The sequence below is a fragment of the Mastigoproctus giganteus genome, chromosome 5 (assembly GCF_048544385.1).
Source record: "Mastigoproctus giganteus isolate SK-2022 chromosome 5, ASM4854438v1, whole genome shotgun sequence".
NCBI lineage: Eukaryota > Metazoa > Arthropoda > Arachnida > Uropygi > Thelyphonidae > Mastigoproctus > Mastigoproctus giganteus.
Window position 1 is genome coordinate 151,598,851 of NC_143579.1, and position 21,754 is coordinate 151,620,604.

General features: G+C 37.1%; 1 protein-coding gene across 4 annotated transcripts in view; it reads right to left on the bottom strand.

The window, feature by feature from the left end:
- The window catches only part of LOC150085768 (tRNA (uracil-5-)-methyltransferase homolog A), a 488,197-nt gene that overhangs the window by 372,021 nt on the left and 94,422 nt on the right, over positions 1–21,754 (bottom strand). For all 4 annotated transcript variants that reach the window (XM_090374238.1, XM_090374237.1, XM_090374236.1 and 1 more), the window contains exon 4: positions 9,254–9,329. In XM_090374238.1, the coding sequence (XP_090230364.1) occupies positions 9,254–9,329 (76 nt within the window). The remainder of the gene's footprint in view (positions 1–9,253; positions 9,330–21,754) is intronic.

Sequence of the window (21,754 nt, forward strand, 5' to 3'; positions counted from 1 at the left end):
TTCTCTGTACACGCTCAAGTAAATCTACATCCTTCCTAAAATGAGGCCTTCAGACCTGTACGCAGTACTCAAGGCGTGGCTGACCATTGCCTTATACAGAGGGATAATCACCTCCTTTTCCCTGCTAGCAAAATTCCTATATATCATTGACAAAACCCCATGACCTGCCCTGGCAGCCTGTCTGCATTGCTCAGAAAACTTCATATCTGCCTGCACAATTACTCCCAGGTCTTTTTCATTTTCTACTACCTTAAGTGTAGTACCACAGAGTTGGTACATTTCTCTGGGCAACTCTGCATATGGGTTTGCAGTTTCTACTGCAAACCCATACGCAGTACTTTGCATTTGTCAAGGTTAAACTTCAGTTGCCACTTCTTAGCCCATCTGCCCAAATTATCTAGATCCTGTTGCAGTAGCACACTGCCATTACTGTCATTAACAACCCTGCCAACCTTTGTATCATCTGCAAACTTCGACATTAAGCCTGATATACCTTCATCAATATCGTTGATAAATATACAAAACAACAGTGGACCCAACACCGAACCCTGTGGGACTCCACTAATAACATTAGTTCACGAAGAGCAGCACCCATTGATTACCACCCTCTGTCTTCTCCCACTTAACCATCCTTTTATCCATTGTAGCAACTTACCCTTAATACCATTCTGCTCCAATTTGTACCATAGTCTTTCAACAGTGTCAAAAGCTTTCCTGAAATCGAAATAGATGATATCAAAATTATTTTTTGCATCCAGTTCCTTTGTAACCACATCATAATATCCTATCAAATTTGTCAGACAAGACTTTCCCTTAACAAACCCATGCTGTGTCTGAATTATTGCAGCAGTCTTGTCTAGATGATCCTGCAATGCATCTTTAACCAGTGACCCCATTATTTTACCCGGAACAGAAGTTAAACTAACTGATCTGTAATTACCCGTGTCACCCTTCATTCCCCCTTTGTGAATTGGGGATACATTTGCACATCTCCAGTCCGTGGGAACCTCCCCTGAGTCCAAGGATGATCTCATAATTATGGTCAAGGGTGTGCTTAGTTGCTTTCCCGCCTCCTTTAATATAACTGGATAGATCCCATCCACCTCAGGTGCTTTTCTTATATTTAACTTCAACTATTTCTCCTCTACTTTGCTCTCAGTTATTACAAAATCATTAAGTATCCTGCTACAATTTGATAACCTCCTGCCATTTCCAAACCTTAACTCCTTGTGCGTGAATGTAGATGCAAAATACTCATTCAGTTTGTTTGCTATCTGAGAAGGATCATCAACAGTCGAACAATCGATGTCAAGTGGACCAATCAGATTCATCCCCTTCCTTTTAGAGTTTATATAAGTAAAGAAATCCTTGCTGTTTTTCTTAGCATCTTTTGCTAAGGATTTCTCATAATCTGCCTTCGCCTGCCTAACCTCCTTTGTGACCTGATTACAGACTAGCTTATATCTGCCATAGGCTTCTGAGTCGCTTGATAATTTATATGCATCCCTTGCATTTTTCTTCTCTGTTACGAGTCTCATTAGTTCGTTTGACAAAAACTTAGGCCTAAACCTTGAACAGTATTTCTTAATAGGTATGAAACTTTTAGTAGCTTCCACGATTAATTCCTTGAATGCTTCCCACTTAGAATTTACTGTTGGTAACATCGTCAGTTTATGTCGAGAAGCCTGAAAGGATTCGTCGCACTGGCCAAGCAAAAGAGAACACTGGCATTGTTTTTACACAGAGTCCTGCACAGAGAGGCCCTCATTTCAAATTCAGCAGAACCTGAGCTCCATAAAGTACAGGATGAGATGATCAAAATGGTTAACTACATCAAGAATAGGCCATTAAAATTGAGGATGTTTTCAGCACTGTGTTCTACCATGGAAGCTGCTCACAGACAACTCCGACTGCACATGGAAGTGAGGTGTTATCTCGAGGGCAAGTGCTTTCAAGGTTCTATTAGACTACACTAATTATCGACAGATGACAAAGAAGAAAAATGCATGGAATACACGTGCACCTGTTGTACAAATTAACAGGTGACATGGAAGCCTATGATAGATAAAAGCTGGTCTGTAGCCACGTCACAAAGGAGGTTAGGCAGGCAAATGCAGATTACGAGAAATCTTTGGCAAAGGATGCAAAGAAAAACATCAAAGAGTTCTTTACTTATGTAAACTCTAAAAGGAAGGGAATGAATCAGATTAGTCCCCTTGATATCGATGGTTCAACTGTTGATGATCCTGCTCAGGTAACTAACAAACTAAATCAATATTTTGCATCTACATTCACACATGAGGAGTTATTCAGGGAGGGGAATTCCAGAGGTGAATTAAACTCTGGCAGTAAGCTAGATGATCTTGTAATAATTGAGAGTAAAGTGGAGGAGAAATTGTTGAAGATAAACATAAGGCACCCAGGGTGGATGGAATCTATCCAGTTATATTAAAGGAGACAGCAAAGGGAGTAAGCAAACCCTTAGCCATAATTATGAGAGCTTTCTTGGACTCGGGGGAGGTACCCATGGACTGGAAATGTGCAAATGTGACCCCAATCCACAAAGGAGGAGCAAAGGGAGACACAGATAATTACAAAACTGTTAATTTAACTTCTGTTCCAAGGAAATTAATGGAGGCAATGGTTAAAGAGGCACTGTAGGATCATCTAGACAAGACTTCGGTTATAGCTTGGACACAGCATGGTTTTGTTAAGAGGAAGTCTTGTCTGACTGATTTGATTGGAATACTATGATGTGGTCACAAAGGAACTGGATACAAAGAACAATTTTCATATCATATATCTGGATCTTAGGCTTTTGATACTGTTGCACATGGAAAACCGCTGCACAAATTGGAGCAGTGTGGCATTGGAGGCAAATTGCTGCTAGGGATAGAGGGATGGTTGAGGGGGTGAAGACAGAGAGTGGTAATCAACGGACACTGCTCATCGTGGGCTAATGTTATTAATGGAGTACCTCAGGGTTCAGTGTTAGGTCCATTATTGTTTTCTGTATTTATAAATAATATTGATGATGGTATATCAAGCTTAATGTCCAAGTTTGCAGACAATAGAAAGGTTGGCAGGGTTGTTAAGAACACTACTGACGCTATACTGCTGCAACAGGATCTGGAAAGGTTGAGCAGATGGGCTGAAAGGTGGTAAATGAAGTTTAACATTGACAAATTTAAAATACTGCATATGGGAAGCAGTAACCCCAGAGTAACATATCAACTGTGTGGTACTACACTGACAGTGGTAGAGAATGAAAAGGACCTGGAGGTAATTGTGCAGGCAGATATGAAGTTTTCTGAGCAGTGCAGATGGTCTGCAAGAGTAGCTCATGGTGTATTGTCAATGATATACAGGAATTTTTCTAGCAGGGATAAGGAGGTGATTATCCCTTTGTATAAGGCAATGGTCAGGCCACAACTTGAGTACTGTATACAGGTCTGTAGGCCTCATTTTAAGAAGGATGTAGAGATGTTAGAACGAGTACAGAGAAGGGCAACAAGATTAGTGAATGGAACAAAGGGGTGCTCTTACGAAGAAAGGCTTAAGTTTTGCAGATTGCAGTGTCTGGAGACTAGGCACCTGCAAGGTGACCTGATTCAGGTGTATAAAGTCTTGAATGGTTTGAGCATGCTCAATGCTGATGGGATTCTTCATCTTGCTGAGAATAATCACCTGAGAGGGCATAAATTCAAATTGAGAAAAGACAGTTGTAGGATAGATGTGCGGAAGTTTGCCTTTAGCCAGCGGGTGGTTGATTGCTGGAACAAACTTCCATCTGTTGTTATATTAGTTAATAGCTTAAATAGATTCAAGGCAGAACTAGAAAGACATTTGGAGGGAGTGGATGGGTGAAATTAGAAGGGTGCTTTTTGTTTTTTTTGGCTGTTGCTATATAAGCTTGCTTTCTTGCATCATGTGCCTTTACTAATGCTAACGCGATGAACTGAGGGTAGAACTTAAATTTTTTTTTTACATCTGAAGATGTCTGAGCTGACTGACCTGCTTAGTGATGAGAGACCTGGTGCAATAAAGTTGCTTTCCTAGCTGTATGCAGGAAAAGAGTATCTATCCAAGAGTATGCAGAGAAAGAATGAAAATATTCTTACTTGTACTGACAAAATGGACTCTTTGAAGGAAAAATTAACATTGTGGTGAGCCAGAATCAAAAAAGAGAACAAAGTTGAAATGTTTGAATTGACAAAAAGTTGAAGGCTGGGCAAAAATCTTGTCAATTTAATTCTACCAAGTTTGTCATTGCTGAGTAAAAACATTGAAAAGTATTTCCCATCACTTGATGTATCTTCCTTGGACTGGGTAAGAGATATGTTTGTGTTAAGTGCATTGGAATCAGCAGAATTAACTGTTGCGGAAGAAGATGAGCTGACGAAAAATAAGAAATGACAGAGACTGAAACTAAAGCACTCAAAAGATATGGCCTCATTCTAGTTGTCTCTCTGACAAGAGTACCCCATTATCACAAAGAAGCGGACTGAAGCACTCCTTCCTTCCTCTAAATTGTATCTGTGTGAGGCTGGCTTTTCTGCTATGAATTGCATTGAAGAGCAAGAACAGGTTGCGGCTTCAAATCCCGGAGGAGGACTTGAAGGTATGCTTGTCAACCATCTGACCTCGGACAAGAGACATCATGAGACATCACCAAGTACAGGTTTCCCACTGATATTTTTATATAAATGATATTTTAATAATTTTTTTTTATAAATGACAGTTTTTTCAATTATATCTCATTTCAATAATTGGAATAATAACAAATATGAACGTAAATTTTAAAAATAAATCTTTTGAAATCCAGATCAATATTATTTTTAAAAATAACACAATGATTAAAATTTTAGCTATTGAACTTTTAAACACAATCTTAATACTTGTTTTTTTAATGATAAAAATCTCTCCTTAAAAAAAAAAAACTGATGGTATGCCTTGACAATTTTATCACATTGTTCACTGTGCCGCGAGTTGAAAAAGGTTTAAAATTGCTGACTTATTGCAACACTTGTATGAAGTGTACTCAAGATTATAACATTTTTATTTGCTTTGGCCGGATAATTCGTCAGAGTGAAATTATTAAGTTTGAAAACTGAAGGGGAATAATTCTGCCTCCTTTTTTTATGGATATTGGAAATTCTTTATGAGCACAATTCACAGTTCCCACCATAGTAGCATTTTTCTGGACTAATTTCTTTGCCAACTCAAAACTGGCAAAGAAGTTATCAGTGATTATGCTTCTACCTTGATTCAAAAATGGTTCCATTAGTTTTAGGACAACATATTCAGAAAGTGGTTGACTAGCTGGGCACATATAGTCTTTCCCCAAATAAGGAAAGCCATTCAGTAGATATTTTGAAATTGTGTCAGCTGCCAACCAAAACTTTATAGCAAATTTGTTTGTTTTTTTGGCCATATACTGGGTGAATCAGCATCTAGCTTTAACTGGAAACAGCTACTCGTCTATTGTAATGTTTGCTCCAGGTATATAGCAAGCTTTACAGTTGGAAATAAATTTGCAAATTTATCATTTCCTAGATGCTCCTTCCTTGAAAAATGTATGTTGAATCTTATGAACCGCTTAATTTCACGAAAGCTGTTATACGACATTGTATCATGAAAAAACTGAGGCCCATAACAGTTGACTTTTTTTTTTTTTTTTTTGTAGTTGTTGGCACATCGGCTTCTGTGGCCATAGTGCAACTCCCAAGGTTTTTGCAGTACTTTGATCCAAGTCCGAGGTGGGATTCGAACCCACGACCTTTGGGTACAAACTATCCAGTTCTAAATTTCTAGCATCATATGCTCCATGAGATTAAAGTACACTAACCAATGCATCAAGTTCTTGAATGGATGTAGACCGATTATTATCCTTCAATTGTCTACGCATTTCGATTTCAGTGCATTTCTGTACGTGTTTTATCACTGAAGTGTCTACACTCACCACAGAATCCATACATACGTTTCGTCTTGCATAAGGAGATGGCCCAGGGTTATCATGAATTATGTTCCTTTGTAGTGCACATCCAGCTGAAGGACTACCAGATTTTATAACCTTCCCTATGCATCCAGATTTTGAAGTTTGTTTGCTGCCCACTGATAGACACATAGTTTTTATGATTATGATGCCATGCATTATCATTTACAGAGTATCACTTGATGTACAAGAATCAGAGGTATAATTTTCACTCTACCAGATTCATCACCTCTTCCATTAGGAATCCATTCATCACTTTCTTCTTCTCTAAATTCGTCTCCACTCTCCTCTCCAGACTCATTTTCAGACAGCTTTTCTAATTCCTCTAGACATTTTTGAATCTGCTTATAGCTAAGACCACAAGATTGCCACATTTTAGTAACACAACTGAATTATCACTATAAAAATTATTGAAATACCTTTCTACGTATAAAGTTTCACTCATACTAAACTAAAATGACAGTGCAGCAATATATAGCAGTGACTCCTACACACGTTCAGACCTGAAGTGGTTTGAAAACATATGCACCTGGGCATGTAGTTGCACAATCACAAATGTTTGTTTGTCACAAGGTAAATAAATGCAAAAACTTGATTAACTGTATAAAAATTAGCTAATTTTATTAAAATCTTACAAACAGTTAAATTGACTGCTTTGGCAGTTTTAGGTAGAGCTAAAATTTAAAAGAAAAACTGGTACAAAATTATTTCTAATTGTGCATGCTGTAAGTTAATAGAAAGTTCGAAATATCATGATCTCCAAATTCATAAGCAAATGATCAAACTGACAATCGTGGCAGTTCTACGGTTAACAGAACTTGATCAAATACTTCTAAGGTGCCTAGTTATCAGGCTCTGTAGCTCATATATTAAAAGTCTATTCTTGTAAGGATGCCCTTTTGTTGATCTCACAAGCACATTGCCTGTGAGATCAGAAAAATTTGATCTCACAGGCACATGGTCTCACATTGCCAGTTGATCTCACAGGCACATAGTCTCACATTGCCAGTTGATCTCACAGGCACAGGTTAATCTTTTAGTCTGTGAATCCCCTCAAACTAGCAGTTTTCCGACCTACTTAACACTGCCTCGATAGCATCAGCAAATATTCTTACACCCTTTCTATTTAAGTGTATCCCATCCCTGTGGAAGCAGTCTCTCCTGTTAGCAAGCACAGACCATGCTGAAAAAAATTCTACCCCATGAGCCTTGCACAATCTCTCCAGGGCTGAACTGATTGACAAGGCTCTCATCATATACTCCCTCCTATCATGTCTGGGCAGAATTGCAGACACTTTCAAATTTAACCCTAACTCGCGACTTTTTTTTCAGCATTGACCTGTACTTGTTAAGTATTTTTGGTTTTTTTTTTTTTTTTTTAGGAGCATTAGCAACTAAGGCCATATTGCTCCGGGATATGCGGTGGTCATTCTCTGACCTTTCCGCATCCTCCATATCTGGTGGTGACGGGCTCGAACCCCGGTCTAATCAAGAAGCGTGCACTACGCACGCTGCTCCTTCCCACCTGGCTACGGAGGCGCCTACTTGTTAAGTAAATCTACAGATCTCTTACTCTTAAGGTCATTAGTGCCAACGTGTCTCTTACTCTTAAGGTCATTAGTACCCTGGTCCTGTTCCACCTATCCTTTTTGCATAACACATTTCTCAGCTCCCTGACAATAGAGCCACTGACAATAATTATTTCCTGTGGGACCAGTGCATTCTGCCTTGGAGATTGCTGCTGTGTTGCCCGATGCACAGGAGTGAACTCTGGCATTGTGTTGGGCAGCTGAGAACTTGATGGGGTACTCATTAATTTCTTCGAGGGTATTTACCCTACACCTCAAACTCTCATAGATGCCCATCAAAATGCTGAGTTGGAGCCTAATTTCTTCACATACTCTGCACCTAGCACACACACAAAGACATCCTCCTTGGCTAGATCATGTCCTAGATCATAACCAACATATGTGGCCAAAGTGGCCACATATGTTGGTTACTTTATTTCTTGAGAAGCCGTGTCAGCCACATACATGTGACGCTTTTACGGCATACATATGAAGGTCGATTGTGATTAGTTTATTGCAAGAGCTGCAATAAAACTAATTACGATAAAATAAACTCTCAAACATCGCAATAAGTTTGTCAGTATTGTTAGAGATTTTGTGAAAACAAGTTCATTAGCATGCTGTATCATCCATCATATTGTGTTGTGTTTTTCCGCAAGTTTGTATAAGTGTGTTGTAAAAAAAAAAAAAAAAAAAAAAACCTAAAAAGGAATGGCTAAAAGAAAATTACTAAGATAAGAGGAACTGAGAGAAGTTGCTGGAATTTACAATTAAGCAGAGTTAAACTTCTCATAGACACACTGCTGTCGAGTTTTTTCAGAAGATCAACTTTATCTGTTATGTACGGTGTTTGCGTTTTACACAAGAGGCACTTCCTTTATGCATTGGAACCATGGCTGGGACTAAATGTGAGCGAGTTATAATAATAATAAATGCGGAAAAACAAGTGGGAATGGCTTACCAGTGTTTACGAGTTCAAGCCAACAGCTGACACTGCAACCAACGCCACCAAAATAGTAGTGGCAGGTCGGTGTGCCGACCCGGGAAATTTGAAATTACATTAGGGGAAATTATGTCCGAATTAGCGGTGGAACCGGATTACTCGTGGCCGGATTAGTGAGGGTCAACCTGTATAACAATTAAGTCAATAAAACAACTAAATATAAATGAAAACTTAGTGTTCGACAGAGCTGCAAAAATCTTGACCAACACGGCAGTAACCTCATACCTGTTCCAAAATGGGGGAGGGTATGAGGATTCCAAATTAAATCATTCTATGTTTGTTTCAGATATACACCAAAGGGGTACAACTTTCCCACTGAGAAAAAGCAGCTTAAGCAAAATTTATATAAAAAAAAACCAAAAATTTCCACTCAAATATGACAAGAAAGGTCCAGATTAATTGAGACACCCTGTATGTGCGTATTTGAAGATGGAGGGGGAAGCAGCAAAAGCCCAGCTTCTTTGCATCTTTTGACCTTTACAAATAAATAAAAAAGTTCTGAATAGACAGCTCTTTCAATTGCAATCATGGAGCACTTATTCTTGAAATATAACAATAAAATTGCTATTTCATTGTCTTTCACTGCCAAAATTCTAAATGGATTTATTGAAAAATATAACAGTATGAAAAGCTACATTCTTTTTGAAGACATATATCACTTCATAAATATAAACCTCACAATTTTACCTTAACACGGAGTTCCCTTCCTTTCCATACAAACCCTTGCAAATTCTGTAGAGCTTTGTCCCGATCATTTTCACACCTAATAAATAAATTTTAATTTAAAAACAAAATTTTCACGTATTTATATTTTAATATATAAGTAAAATTCCAATATGCTCAAGAGTTAAAAGAAACAAATATTTCCCATTACAAATTTTACACTGAACCTGGTATAGAGAATTTACAGCAAGTTTCTAATGGCCTTTATCCAATACTATCTGTATGGAAGTAATTTCATTACCATGTTTTTTGCTATTTCACAGAGTGCACTTTAAAACTATTCTGCTCACTCAAGAAAAATTCACAATGCTTCTCAAATTAATGTTTTATCATAGTTTCGAAAAAAAAAGTAAAAAATCTCTACTAAATATGGTCAAAAAAATGGCAAAGCAACATTCTTGCTGAATATACACACAAAGTGGTCATATTACTTGTTAATCAGAGATATCTGCCTTGCAGAAAGCAGTATTTTTAACGTACAGGTCTAGGCGTACAGCTCTATATGTATTTGTGTTTCCAAAGATTTAATTTTCAAATAAAAACATTTGGAAATGTGCATATTATATGTATATAATATGGATAGTTATAAACGTTGCTTCTAAATAATCACAGTGGTCGGTTATTTACAGATTTATGTTAATTTGAAGATGTCCTTTAGAAAAATATACAAATCACAAAATGCTGTGAGGTATCCAAAAATAAATAAAATAAAGCCGGTAACTGTCCTGCTAACTTAATTTCTCCAAATCTCAACTACCCACTTATTCCAGTAATTAACAACTCACTTGCTAAAAGAAACTTTTACTTCTATAAATCAAGTGAACTTTACTTTTGTAAATCATTAATTGATTACACCACATTTTATTTACATTCTGTATTTCACCTTAATTCACTTTACCATCCCCTCTTACAGCCCTTCAGACATCCTCTAATATGCCTAGTTTATCAAGCTAAGCAGCACACAAATTCTAAATCTTTCCTCAACATTCTTTTGCTGATCTCAACCATGCACTGCCTGTGTGGTTGACTGATTGGTTTTTGGTTTTCATATTGCTCCGGGGATATGCGGTGGTCATTCCCTGACCTTTCTGCATCCTCTGTATTTGGTGGTCACGGGCTCGAACCCTGGTCTAATCAGGCAGAATGTGGTATGCACTGCTGCTCCTGCCCACTGCCTGTGTTTGGTCCCTTCCAAGAAGTTCATTGTTTTATTAGGTGTAGTCACTATGACTGGATAATGAAATCCATCTAGTCATAGTGGAAATCTATCCAGTCATAGTGGAAATCTTACAATTGCCTTGTATAGTGGCATTACGACCTATCTCCACAAGTAAAAGTTCAATATATCACTGACAGAATACTATGGAATCTGCTTGCCAGCTGTCTACAATGCTTAGAAAACTTAATGTCTGACTATATCATAAATACCTTTCTTCCTGTACTGTTTTTAATTCAACCATAACAAGTATATATTTTTGGGGTTGCCATTCCTCAACTATAAGACACCACATTTTGCTACAGTAAAAATTACTGTCTCTTTTCTGACAGTGTGGGAAACATATACAAGTCTTTGTGAAGGAGCACTGATCATCAACCACTCTCCAAATCTTAACACTCCCATCCCTTCATCTTCGTAATTTAGGAAATTCAGAAACAAGAACGATTGCAGTAGGAATCCTTTGAGGATCCCACTTCTATTGTTGGCCCAATCTGAGGAGTAACCATTGATGCCAACCTTATGCCTCCTGCTCTACATCCATCTTGCAATATTTGAGGATCTTACTCATGATCCCATGTTCCAGCTTATAAGGAAAACTCAGATCAAATTCTTTACTAAAATCCAAATAATATAAAAATTAAACCCTACCACTCTCCAAATCTTAACACTCCCATCCCTTCATCTTCATAATTTAGGAAATTCAGAAACAAGAACGACTGCAGTACGAATCCTTTGAGGATCCCACTTCTATTGTTGGCCCAATCTGAGGAGTAACCATTAATCCCAACCTTATGCCTCCTGCTCTACAAAACTTAATCCATGAAACATCCAATATCTATAAATCTATAAAACATCCAATCCATGAGTACTCCAACCAGGGTACTCAAACATGATTTTCCCTTCACAAAACCACTGTTTCCTTTAGAATTCCTCTTCCATCTAAATGTCCCCATTAATCACTGCCATGATTTTCCTACCAATAAAGCCAGGTGCAGTCTGCAGTTACCCATTTCACTCCTTGCCTTTATGTACTGGTGATACATCCACATTTCTCCAATCCATAGCAATTTCTCCCAAGTCCAATGATGTCCTCATAATTAATTTTAATGTTAATGGTGAGCTGCATTCTCTCACTATCTTCCTAAAAATTACTGGTGTATATATATCGGGGCTTAGAGGGGAACAGGTATCCTGTGTGTTATCAGACACTCAGCCTAAAACACTGATGGATCCAATATCTCTCTATTACAGAAGATTTAGGAGAAGTCCGGTTGGCCTGCCTCCCTAAAATCCACTCATGCACACCTTCTCGATGGTAAGCCCTGTTACGTCACTTAGGTGGCAACGAACGTGTAGAGTGGTTCTCTTCAAGACGCCTGGTCAGCGTGAAGAGGAAAAGACCAAACCCTCCAGCAATGAGAGCACAACAATACAAATGGCCCTCAGTCCCCAGCAGCTTTCACTCTCCCTCTTACGGCAGCGAGAGGATCAGAGTGGAAGCAGAGGGTGCTAAGAATCTCTGGGTACGACCAGGCTGCCATGCACGGAAATTGAACTTGGCCTGTTATAACGTACGATCACTCATCGGTGAAGACAGGATATTAGAGCTGGAAAAGGAATTAGAAAATGTGAATTGGAATATCATCGGTTTGGCTGAAACAAGAAGAAGAAATGAATCACTTATAAGTTTATCAAGTGGAAATCTGCTGTACACCAATGGAAACAGTGAAAAGAGTGAAGGTGGAGTTGGGTTTCTGGTCAATAAAGATTTTAAAAACAACATTTTGGAATTCAAAAGTACATCACCAAGGGTGTCAAGACTAATACTCAAGATTTCTAAGAGGTACAAGCTGAAGATTATAATGATTTATGCACCAACATCGAGCCATGATGATGAGGTTGAAGAAATGTACACTGAAATTGAGTCTTCTAGATGAGCAGAAAACCCACTACACTATTATTATGGGGGACTTCAATGCTAAGGTTGGAAAAAGGCAAAACAGCGCAGAAAGAGGAACTATAGGAAATTTTGGAATTGGTGAAAGAAATAAAAGAGGTGAAAGACTTGTGGAATTTGCAGAATCTCAAGGAATGTCAGTAATGAACACTTTTTTCAAGAAAAGGGTGAACAGAAAGTGGACATGGAAGAGTCCAAATGGATTAACAACTAATGAAATCGACTTCATCCTCACTAACAGAAGATATATTGTGAATGATGTTACCGTCCTGAATAAGGTAAATGTTGGAAGTGATCACAGAATGGTAAGATGTACACTTGATATAGATGTAGGAAAGGAAAGGAAAAAACTGACTCGAGTAAATAATACAAAGGTCTTTGAAATAACAGAGGAGGAGAAAAAGCAGTATGTACTGGAACTGAAGAACAAGTTTGAGCTTCTGCAGACTGCTCAGGACCAAGATATCGACGAGGAATATTACAACTTTCTGAAAGTGATAAAGCCCAAGAAACCTATAGGGAAACAGAAATCCAAAGAAGAAAAAATTAGTCAAGAAACACTTGTCATGATGAACCAAAGACGACAAATGAAGAGCAAGAAAAACACTGACAGGGAGAAAATTGAGTATACTGAGTTATGCAAAGCCATTAGAAAGAGACTCAGAGAGGACATAAGAAGATTTAACACAAGAAAAGTAGAACAAGCATTAAGGGAAAACAAAGGATTTGTTGTTGTTGTTTGGTTTTTAGGAGCATTAGCAACTAAGGCCATATTGCTCCGGGAATATGCGGTGGTCATTCCCTGACCTTTCCGCATCCTCCGTATTTGGTGGTGACGGGCTCGAACCCCGGTCTAATCAAGAAGCGTGTGCTACGCACTGCTGCTCCTTCCCACCTGGCTACGGAGGCGCCAACAAAGGATTTAAATCAGCAGCCATGAGCAGTAATACAGAAAGACAAATGATACTGAAACTGAAGAATAGCGATGGTGTACTTATAAACAGCAGAGAAGGCATAATTCAAATAGCAGAAGACTACTATAGAGAATTATACAAGGAGCGAGGGAATGATACCAGCAGTGGGGAAGATGGATTGCAAAGTAGCAACACATACGACATACCCGATATTCTTCCTGATGAGGTAGAACATGCATTGAAGAAAATGAAGAATCGGAAAGCTCCGGGGGAAGATGAAGTTACTGTAGAGTTGTTAAAATTGGGAGGAAGAGACATAACACGAAAACTGGCAAGGCTCTTCACAAAGTGCATTAGAAAAGGTGTGACGCAGTGCAATAATGCAATCATAGTTTTGCTGCATAAGAAAGGAGATAAATCAGAAATTGGAAATTACAGACCAATTAGCTTGTTATCCCACATCTACAAGTTGTTCACAAGGGTCATTACTAACAGATTAGAAAGAATATTTGATGAGAATCAACCAAAAGAGCAAGCTGGCTTTAGGACAGGATTCTCAACTATGGATCACCTTCACGTAATATCACAGCTAATGGAGAAAGCAAATGAATATAAAACACCATTATGCCTGGCATTTGTGGACTATGAAAAGGCATTTGACTCCATACAGCATAAGGCAATGTTTGGGGCACTGGAAAGACAAGGCATAGATACTCCATATATTATGATTTTGAAGAAAATATATGAGAGTGCTACATCCTTTATTAGACTAGACAAAGACAGTAGGAAATTTAAAATCGAGAAAGGAGTTCGACAAGGAGACACAATATCTCCGAAGCTGTTTACTGCTGCCCTTGAGGAAGCTTTCAGAAGATTAGACTGGTCGCAGAAAGGAGTCAATGTGAACGGAGAGTACTTAAACCATTTACGATTTGCAGATGACATTGTGGTCATAAGCCACGATCCCAAAGAATTAGAGGAAAATCTTAATCAGTTATGCACAGTTAGTAAGGATTTTGGACTAAAGATGAATATGGCTAAAACAAAAGTAATGATGAACAAGTATGCCACGGAAAGGGAAATAATGATTGAAGGAGCAGTAATTGAAAAGGTGGAGTCATATACTTATCTGGGACAAGTTATTAGCTGTAATAATGATAAATGGCTGGAAGTCAAGAGAAGAATAAATTTTGGATGGATAGCATTCAGGAAATATAGTCACATACTGAAGAGCAATATCCCAGTTTGTCTGAAACGTAAAATAATGAATCAATGTATACTCCCCACCATGACTTATGGAAGTGAAACTTGGGCACTCACCAAAAGAATGGAAGAGAAGCTAAGAACAACACAGCGAAGAATGGAACGAATTATATTGGGAATCAGACTGTTAGATAAGAAGAGAAACACATGGATTAGGCAGCAAACTCAAGTAAAGGACATTCTTATCAAAACTAAAGAACTAAAATGGTCTTGGGCAGGACACATAGCTCGAAGACATGATGACAGATGGACTAAGAAAATAACAGAATGGTACCCAAGAGGAGCTAGAAGAAAACCTGGAAGACAAAGGCGGAGATGGATAGATGAAATTCATGAGTTTTTGAGTAGTAAATGGATGGCCAGTGCTCAAAACAGAAGGAACTGGAAAGTTGCTGGAGAGGCCTTCATCCTGCAGTGGATTGAAAATGGCTGATGATGATGATATATCATCAACTCCAAGATTTCCAAAAATTCCAAAATTTTTTCTAATAAATTGTTTTACTAGGTGATAACTTGAAATGTTTCCTAATAAACTGCCAGATTCAAATAGTCTGACTCAGAGAATTTACTAAAACACTTGTATTCAAAATAAATACAAATACACTTTCTTAGTAAAATAAAGATTTATTAACTAAGATTTCAAGCTATGGTAAATGCATACACAATATTAGCAACTTTTAGATAGGCTTCAAAAAATAGCCAATCTATCAGCATGAATTCCTACCCAAGCCCTAATTTTACAAGCAAAATTTTACATTTCTCATATAAAGACTGCAAGTCCAATTGGTTAAGCTTTAAAAGAATGAAAACTGTTGAATGTTGATGGTTTAACTGCTGATTATCCTGCTCAGGTTGCTGAAAAATTGAATGGCTATTTTGCAACTACAGGCTGGCCTCGATTAACGCGATTAATTCATCCCGTGAGCGCATTGCGCAAACGCATTAATTGAATATAATAATCAATAGGAAAAATTATAATTGGGCCTTGACCTTCTGGAATGTCCATAAAGAATTTTAAAAAATACCTTTTTAACTGTATACAATGTAAAAGATGATGAAAATAATTATGAAATTAAATGTGTATTGCATAAAACAGCGGTTCCCAAACTGTGGGCTGCGGAATATTTTAAATTTTCGAGGGAAACACAGCGATACTCGACATCTGTCGGGCACTGAGCGAACTACTAAACGGAACTGTTAGGTATTTGTTGTTATTTGGATTTTAGGAGCATTAGCAACTAAGGCCATATTGCTCCGGGAAATGCGGATACCTTTCCGCATCCTCCGTATTTGGTGGTGACGGGCTCGAACCCCGGTCTAATCAAGAAGCGTGTGCTACGCACTGCTGCTCCTTCCCACCTGGCTACGGAGACGCCGTTAGGTATTTCTTTTGGTCTGGGTGTGCAGTGAAAAAATTACTCGGACACTAAGGGCGCTGTGAAAAAATTACTGAGACTCTAAGGGTGCCGTGAACCGAGAAAGTTTGGAAACCTCTAACATAAAATACACAATGAAGAAATGACTGTTACGGAAATATTTGAACAGTGTTGACTCTCTCTTTTCATCAATCAATTTCCAATAGCCGACAACAATCTTCTCTTGGCCCTGGCGAATTAAATATCGCAGAGAACCTCAAACAAAAGGTTTGAGGTTCTCTGCGATACTAAAGATTTCATCTAGTTCTTTTGCCATTATCTCCTTTGCGGTAACATTTTCATCTGGCTCATTTAAAAATTTGAATTTTTAAATGCAAGTCTGCATTGACTTTATTAGCAGGAGACAAACAAGTAACACGTCTTCTTCCGATGGTTGATGGAACACACTGAGGCGGGCAGCAGGCAAAAGTTTGTTTATTGCCCGTCCGAGCTTAATGTGCGATTCACATCTTTTTCAACTATTGCATAAAAAAAAAAAAAAAAAAAGGTCGCGTTAACTGGAAATTTGCATCGTGTAAAGTGAAAAGTGGTATATTTTTTTTCAAATAGCGGTAACTGAAAAACGCGTTAATCGAACTCGCGTTATGCGAGGCCTGGCTGTACATTCAACACATGAGGAAATCTTTAGGGAAAGAGATGCCAGAAGTTTATCAAACTCTAAAACAATGTGACATGAGTAATTAAGACCTGTCAGCTTAACTTCTATTCCAGGGAAAACAGTCAAGTCAATGATTAAAAAACTAATGGACCACCTAGACAAGATGCAGTCATACTTGCATTCACAATATGGATTTGTTAAAGGGTGATCTTGTCTGACCAATCTGAATGGATACTGTAATGCAACAACAAAGGAACTGAATGCAAACAATAATTTTGATGTCATATACTTGGATTTCAGGAAATCTTTTGATACTTTTCACATAAATGAGCTAAACGATCTTGTGATAACTCAGAGGAAAGTGGAACAGAAATTGAAGATAAATATAAAAAAGGTGTCTGGGGTGGATGGGATCTATACAATTAATATTAAGAGAGGCAGCAAGGAGGTAAGCAAACCCTCAGCTATAATTATGAGAGCATCTGCACATGCAGTGGAATTATGTAACATTCCAATTTGTTGTTCAACTCTGACCCATTGCACGTCCAGTTACTGCAGTCACTTCGTACAGTTCATAAGGTTGTCGGTGTCATTGCTCCATGAAAGAAAGTATACTCCTACAATCTATACTCCCACCAAGCTGACTGTTAGAGAGCATTAACCTTTTTCTAATTCTTGATTTTAATATTTTCTTTATTTGTTTTTAATGGCTTATATGGATTTCCAGAAACATTATGACAGTCAAATTAAAGTATTTTATATTACTTGATTTTAATGCTTGCTTACTTTCTATCCACTTGCACCTTTTTATGTAAATAACTTTTCAATAAACAAAACTGAACAGCTGCATTCTTGTTTCATCACCTATTTTATTAATTGGTTATTGTTATCATTTTAGCCGAGCCCCAAAGTGACCACAATAAGCAGCATCCACTGTATTGATTTATAAAATTATGTATTCTCATTATGTCAAATCTGTTTATCTACATTTATTCTGGAAATCTGTGACATAAAATTTATGAAATATTTTGAGGAGAGTACAACACAAAAGTTTGGAAACCTCTAGTCTAGCTGATTTAAAAATTCTGTTCTGCATGGTGTCTTCCTCCTGCTTGGTCCAATCAATAAGGAGCAAATTGAAATAATCACCCATAATAAGACATTCAACACTTGCTCAACCCTTCCATTTAGATAAACAGACCCTCGTCTTACTCTTTACAATCTTCTGTTCTGTAGCATACTACACTTTCCTTTTATCATTTGTTCCAACTACCACACCACAGATTCTATGGTGGCACATCTAGGTTCTGAACAGGATGAGCTGTTTTCATGCTCAGACTGCTTTGATAAAAAGCACAAGCCCACCCCCTTACATGTTGCCTATTCTTCCTAAATACTTACAAATAGCACAGAGAAAACTCATCATAACCACTTGAGGGTGACACCATGACACAAGCCTGTTATGTTAGTGTTGGTTCTAACCAAGGTACAAATTCACTCATTTTACTGAAAATGATTTATAAAAGTATGTATTCTCATTATGTCAAATCTGGAAATGTGTGACATTACAGCAGAGAGGACTGAGACTAAATTTTCTTATGTATCCCTTGAACTAAGGATGCACTGATTAATTGGTACATAATTGGTAATCGGATCCTTGGCCGATTAATCCTTAAATCGGTTATCTGTCACTTAATCAGTTTTATTAATCGGCCATTTCCTGCTAAATTTAAGCCAGTTAATCACTACCAAGAGATTCATCCGATAGCTTTGGTAAACTGAAATGGATTAAGTAAACATTTTCTGAGTTTGGCTGCTTAACGTCATTGCCAATTTATTTTTATTAATACAGAGAATACAATAAAAAATGCATTTAACAGGCATTTTAATCAAATTTATTACCCTTTTTAACATAGTATAAAGGAAAAAACAAATCAAAAGTCGTTTTACACAGAGTAATCAAAACTGAATACTCTTTATTCAATTTTGATTAATTGATCTTTTGATTTTGAATTAATTGCATAAAGCAAAAACATCAGAGTTTCCCTATTTTCAGGACAGCATACTTCTTGCAAATTCATACAAATTACCACCAATACTAACTATTCTTTCACTTTCAAATGATGAAGCTGGTGCATTTAAATATTTCAAAGCCAGTTTATTCAGAAGAAGTAGTTTGCGTTGCATGTTTTTCCACCACAGAAATGGACTATTATTTCTACGCAGTAATGGCAAATTTAAATACAGGCAGTTCTCGCTTTACGAGTTTTTTCCCCCAAGTATCAAGTATTCAACAAAATTGAAAATATGAACATCAATTGCAAAAAATGAATGTTAAACATTCACAAATGCCGCATTCTAAACCACATGTGTAGCTATACAATACAGTGTACCCCGCTTTACGATATTAATCCGTTCCAGAGACACCATCATATCATGAAAAAATCGTAATGTGAACCCAATAACACATTGTTTATTGGTAATTTCAAGACCTCAGAAGTTGAAATTTTCACTGTATAACTAAGCTATTTATCTCTCTAAATTATCATTTTTAAGGTCACGAGCATGACCTTAAGGCCACATAAAAAGTCGTCAGCATGGTTTGTAAATTGTATTAGTTACCAATTCAAGTCATTAAAATGCACTACAATTTCGTCGTTATCATATGTTCCGTTATATGAATCAATTTTGAATGCTTTGTGATATTTTTCTAAAGCACATTTCTGGAGGTCACGAACATAAAACAATAAATACAATTTGCACTTTCTGGTTTATTGGGCTTTTCTGTTACTGCAAGCAATTATAAAGGGGTAGTAAACTCGATCTTCTTGCATTCACGAAAATACCAATAGCTGGAATTGTGCGGCTTTTTATGTTACTATGGTGAAATGTGTTTCCCCTTTACTGAAATCTTCAATCGTATAAAAAAACAAATTTTCAGAATCTTCTCTTCATTCCTTTTTTTTTTAAGTTTCGCAAACTTGTTACTCCACGCGAACCATATTAGTTGCAATTTCTGTGTGCCGTTAAAAAATGCTTATGCAATTGTGAAATTTATAATTAAAAGAGAAGATTATCTTGGAAACAAACGGCTCTTGAAACATTTCTGAAGAAGATGTCTCATTGTGCAACAAACCAAGTGCCGAGCCAATAATGAGTAATCAATGAGTGTGCATTTAGTCAATGATGATGGTGAAGAATAAACATTCTTTAACATTTGTAAGTCGTAAATAATTTCTATATTATTACAATTTGCTTGACATTTACAGGGCTACGCTTTGATTTCTTTCGATAAATCAATCATTGTTTAAATATAAACTAATTAGCTAACTAATTTAATTGTTGAGAATGAAACCCCTATTTTTAACCTTATGTCTCCGAGAAATAAATTCCCGCTTTACGAGTCCGCGCTAGGAACAAATTATCTCGTAAAGTCGAGAACTACCTGTACTGATTCAATTCTTGAGTGCAACACTGCATAATGCTTGTTCTTTTTTTTTTGAGGATTGCTTCTTTTTTGAACTTACTCTGGATGACATTTCTTCTGTTCCTTCGTTTTGAACACTATCTGTCCCTAGCAGAAGCTAATTCACCAAACAAACTTGAAAGAGTCATAGTAAAGCCTGGAGTATATTGATCTTCAGTAGAACTAGTTAAAGCATATCCTGTTGAAATATCATCAAGAGAATTCCCTCTTACCTCCATTTCATCTTGCTTCAGAGCTTCAGAAACCCATTCCATTTATTTTGTTTTTCATATCACTTCTTTGAAATTATCTTAAATCTAGGATCTATAAAAGTGGATAAATACAATTTATTTTCCACATCAGCAGAAAATCTTTTCACAAATGATGATTTAAGCTCCTCACTGTAAATTCCACTAAAATTATCATTTTTGGGCAGCTTTAGACAAAAATAAATTAAGAGTGAAAATTGTAGGGATTATCATTGAAGTAGAAGATTCTCTTTTACTAACTTCATTAGTAATTTCTTCAAATGGACATAGGAGTTGGACAATTTTTTTCTACAAGACCCCACTGGTATGAACTTAATGTTGGAATATTGTTATCCACAGCATATGTTGCGAGAGCTTTTGGCTGTTCTGTGTTTCTTTCCAGCATGTAATACATTGAATTCCAATGAGTGGATACATCTTGAATTAATCTGCTTCTTTAAATTTAGCTGCTCCTGTATTTCCATTAATTTGTTAATTACTGAAGCATAATGACTGAAGTATTTTACAATATTCCTATTAATAGTTATTAATAGGATAATTTTTTTTTGAAAAAGAAAAAACAAACAACAGTCCTTACAGCCTGCTGGACAAACATGGAGTCATTTATTGAAATTTGTAATGTGTGCATGAAACATGATTGTGACTGTAAACCACTACCAGTGACAACAGCTACCATATTTGCCACAGAATCTTGCAGTACGAGGAAGCTGATTGGTTGGTTTGGTGTTTAATGGGGCACTGGAGTAGGAGGAGGAAGACTGCTTTTTGAGATCTTATATTATTCTAGCACATTGTTCAATTCTTCGCTAATCTGTATCTCTGTATGAGAGCCTGAAAAAGGAAAAATTCTTAGGGCAGCTCTGTGTTGTTCAAACTCATTTGAAAGCCAGTGGCCTGAAATACTCAAAAATGGAGAATAATTTGTAATTGTCCAAATATCAGTGGTTAAAGAAATGTTGGTGGCTTTATCGAGGAATGTTTGAAGTTTTGTTTTTACCTTCTGAAATGTATCTGGAATGATTTTATCAGTGAAATATTTTCTTCATGGAATATTGTAATTTGGGTACATTTTTTTTAATAGCCTTTGGAAATCCAATGTCGTGTTAGAGAATATAGTTGAAGGTCAACATCTATCATTTCTCCAATTAAATAATGGATCTCTCTGGCCTTGCGGTCATTAATATCCCAAAGCTTCTTCTTTGTTAATACTGCTTCTATAGTAGTTTGCACTTTAGCAGAAGGTTCAATGGTGCTTCTACTTCCTGAACATTCAGCATATGTCCTTTTCAACTTATCTGATGCTTCTGTTTCTTTTGCCATTTCTTCTGGATGGAACTTTTTGA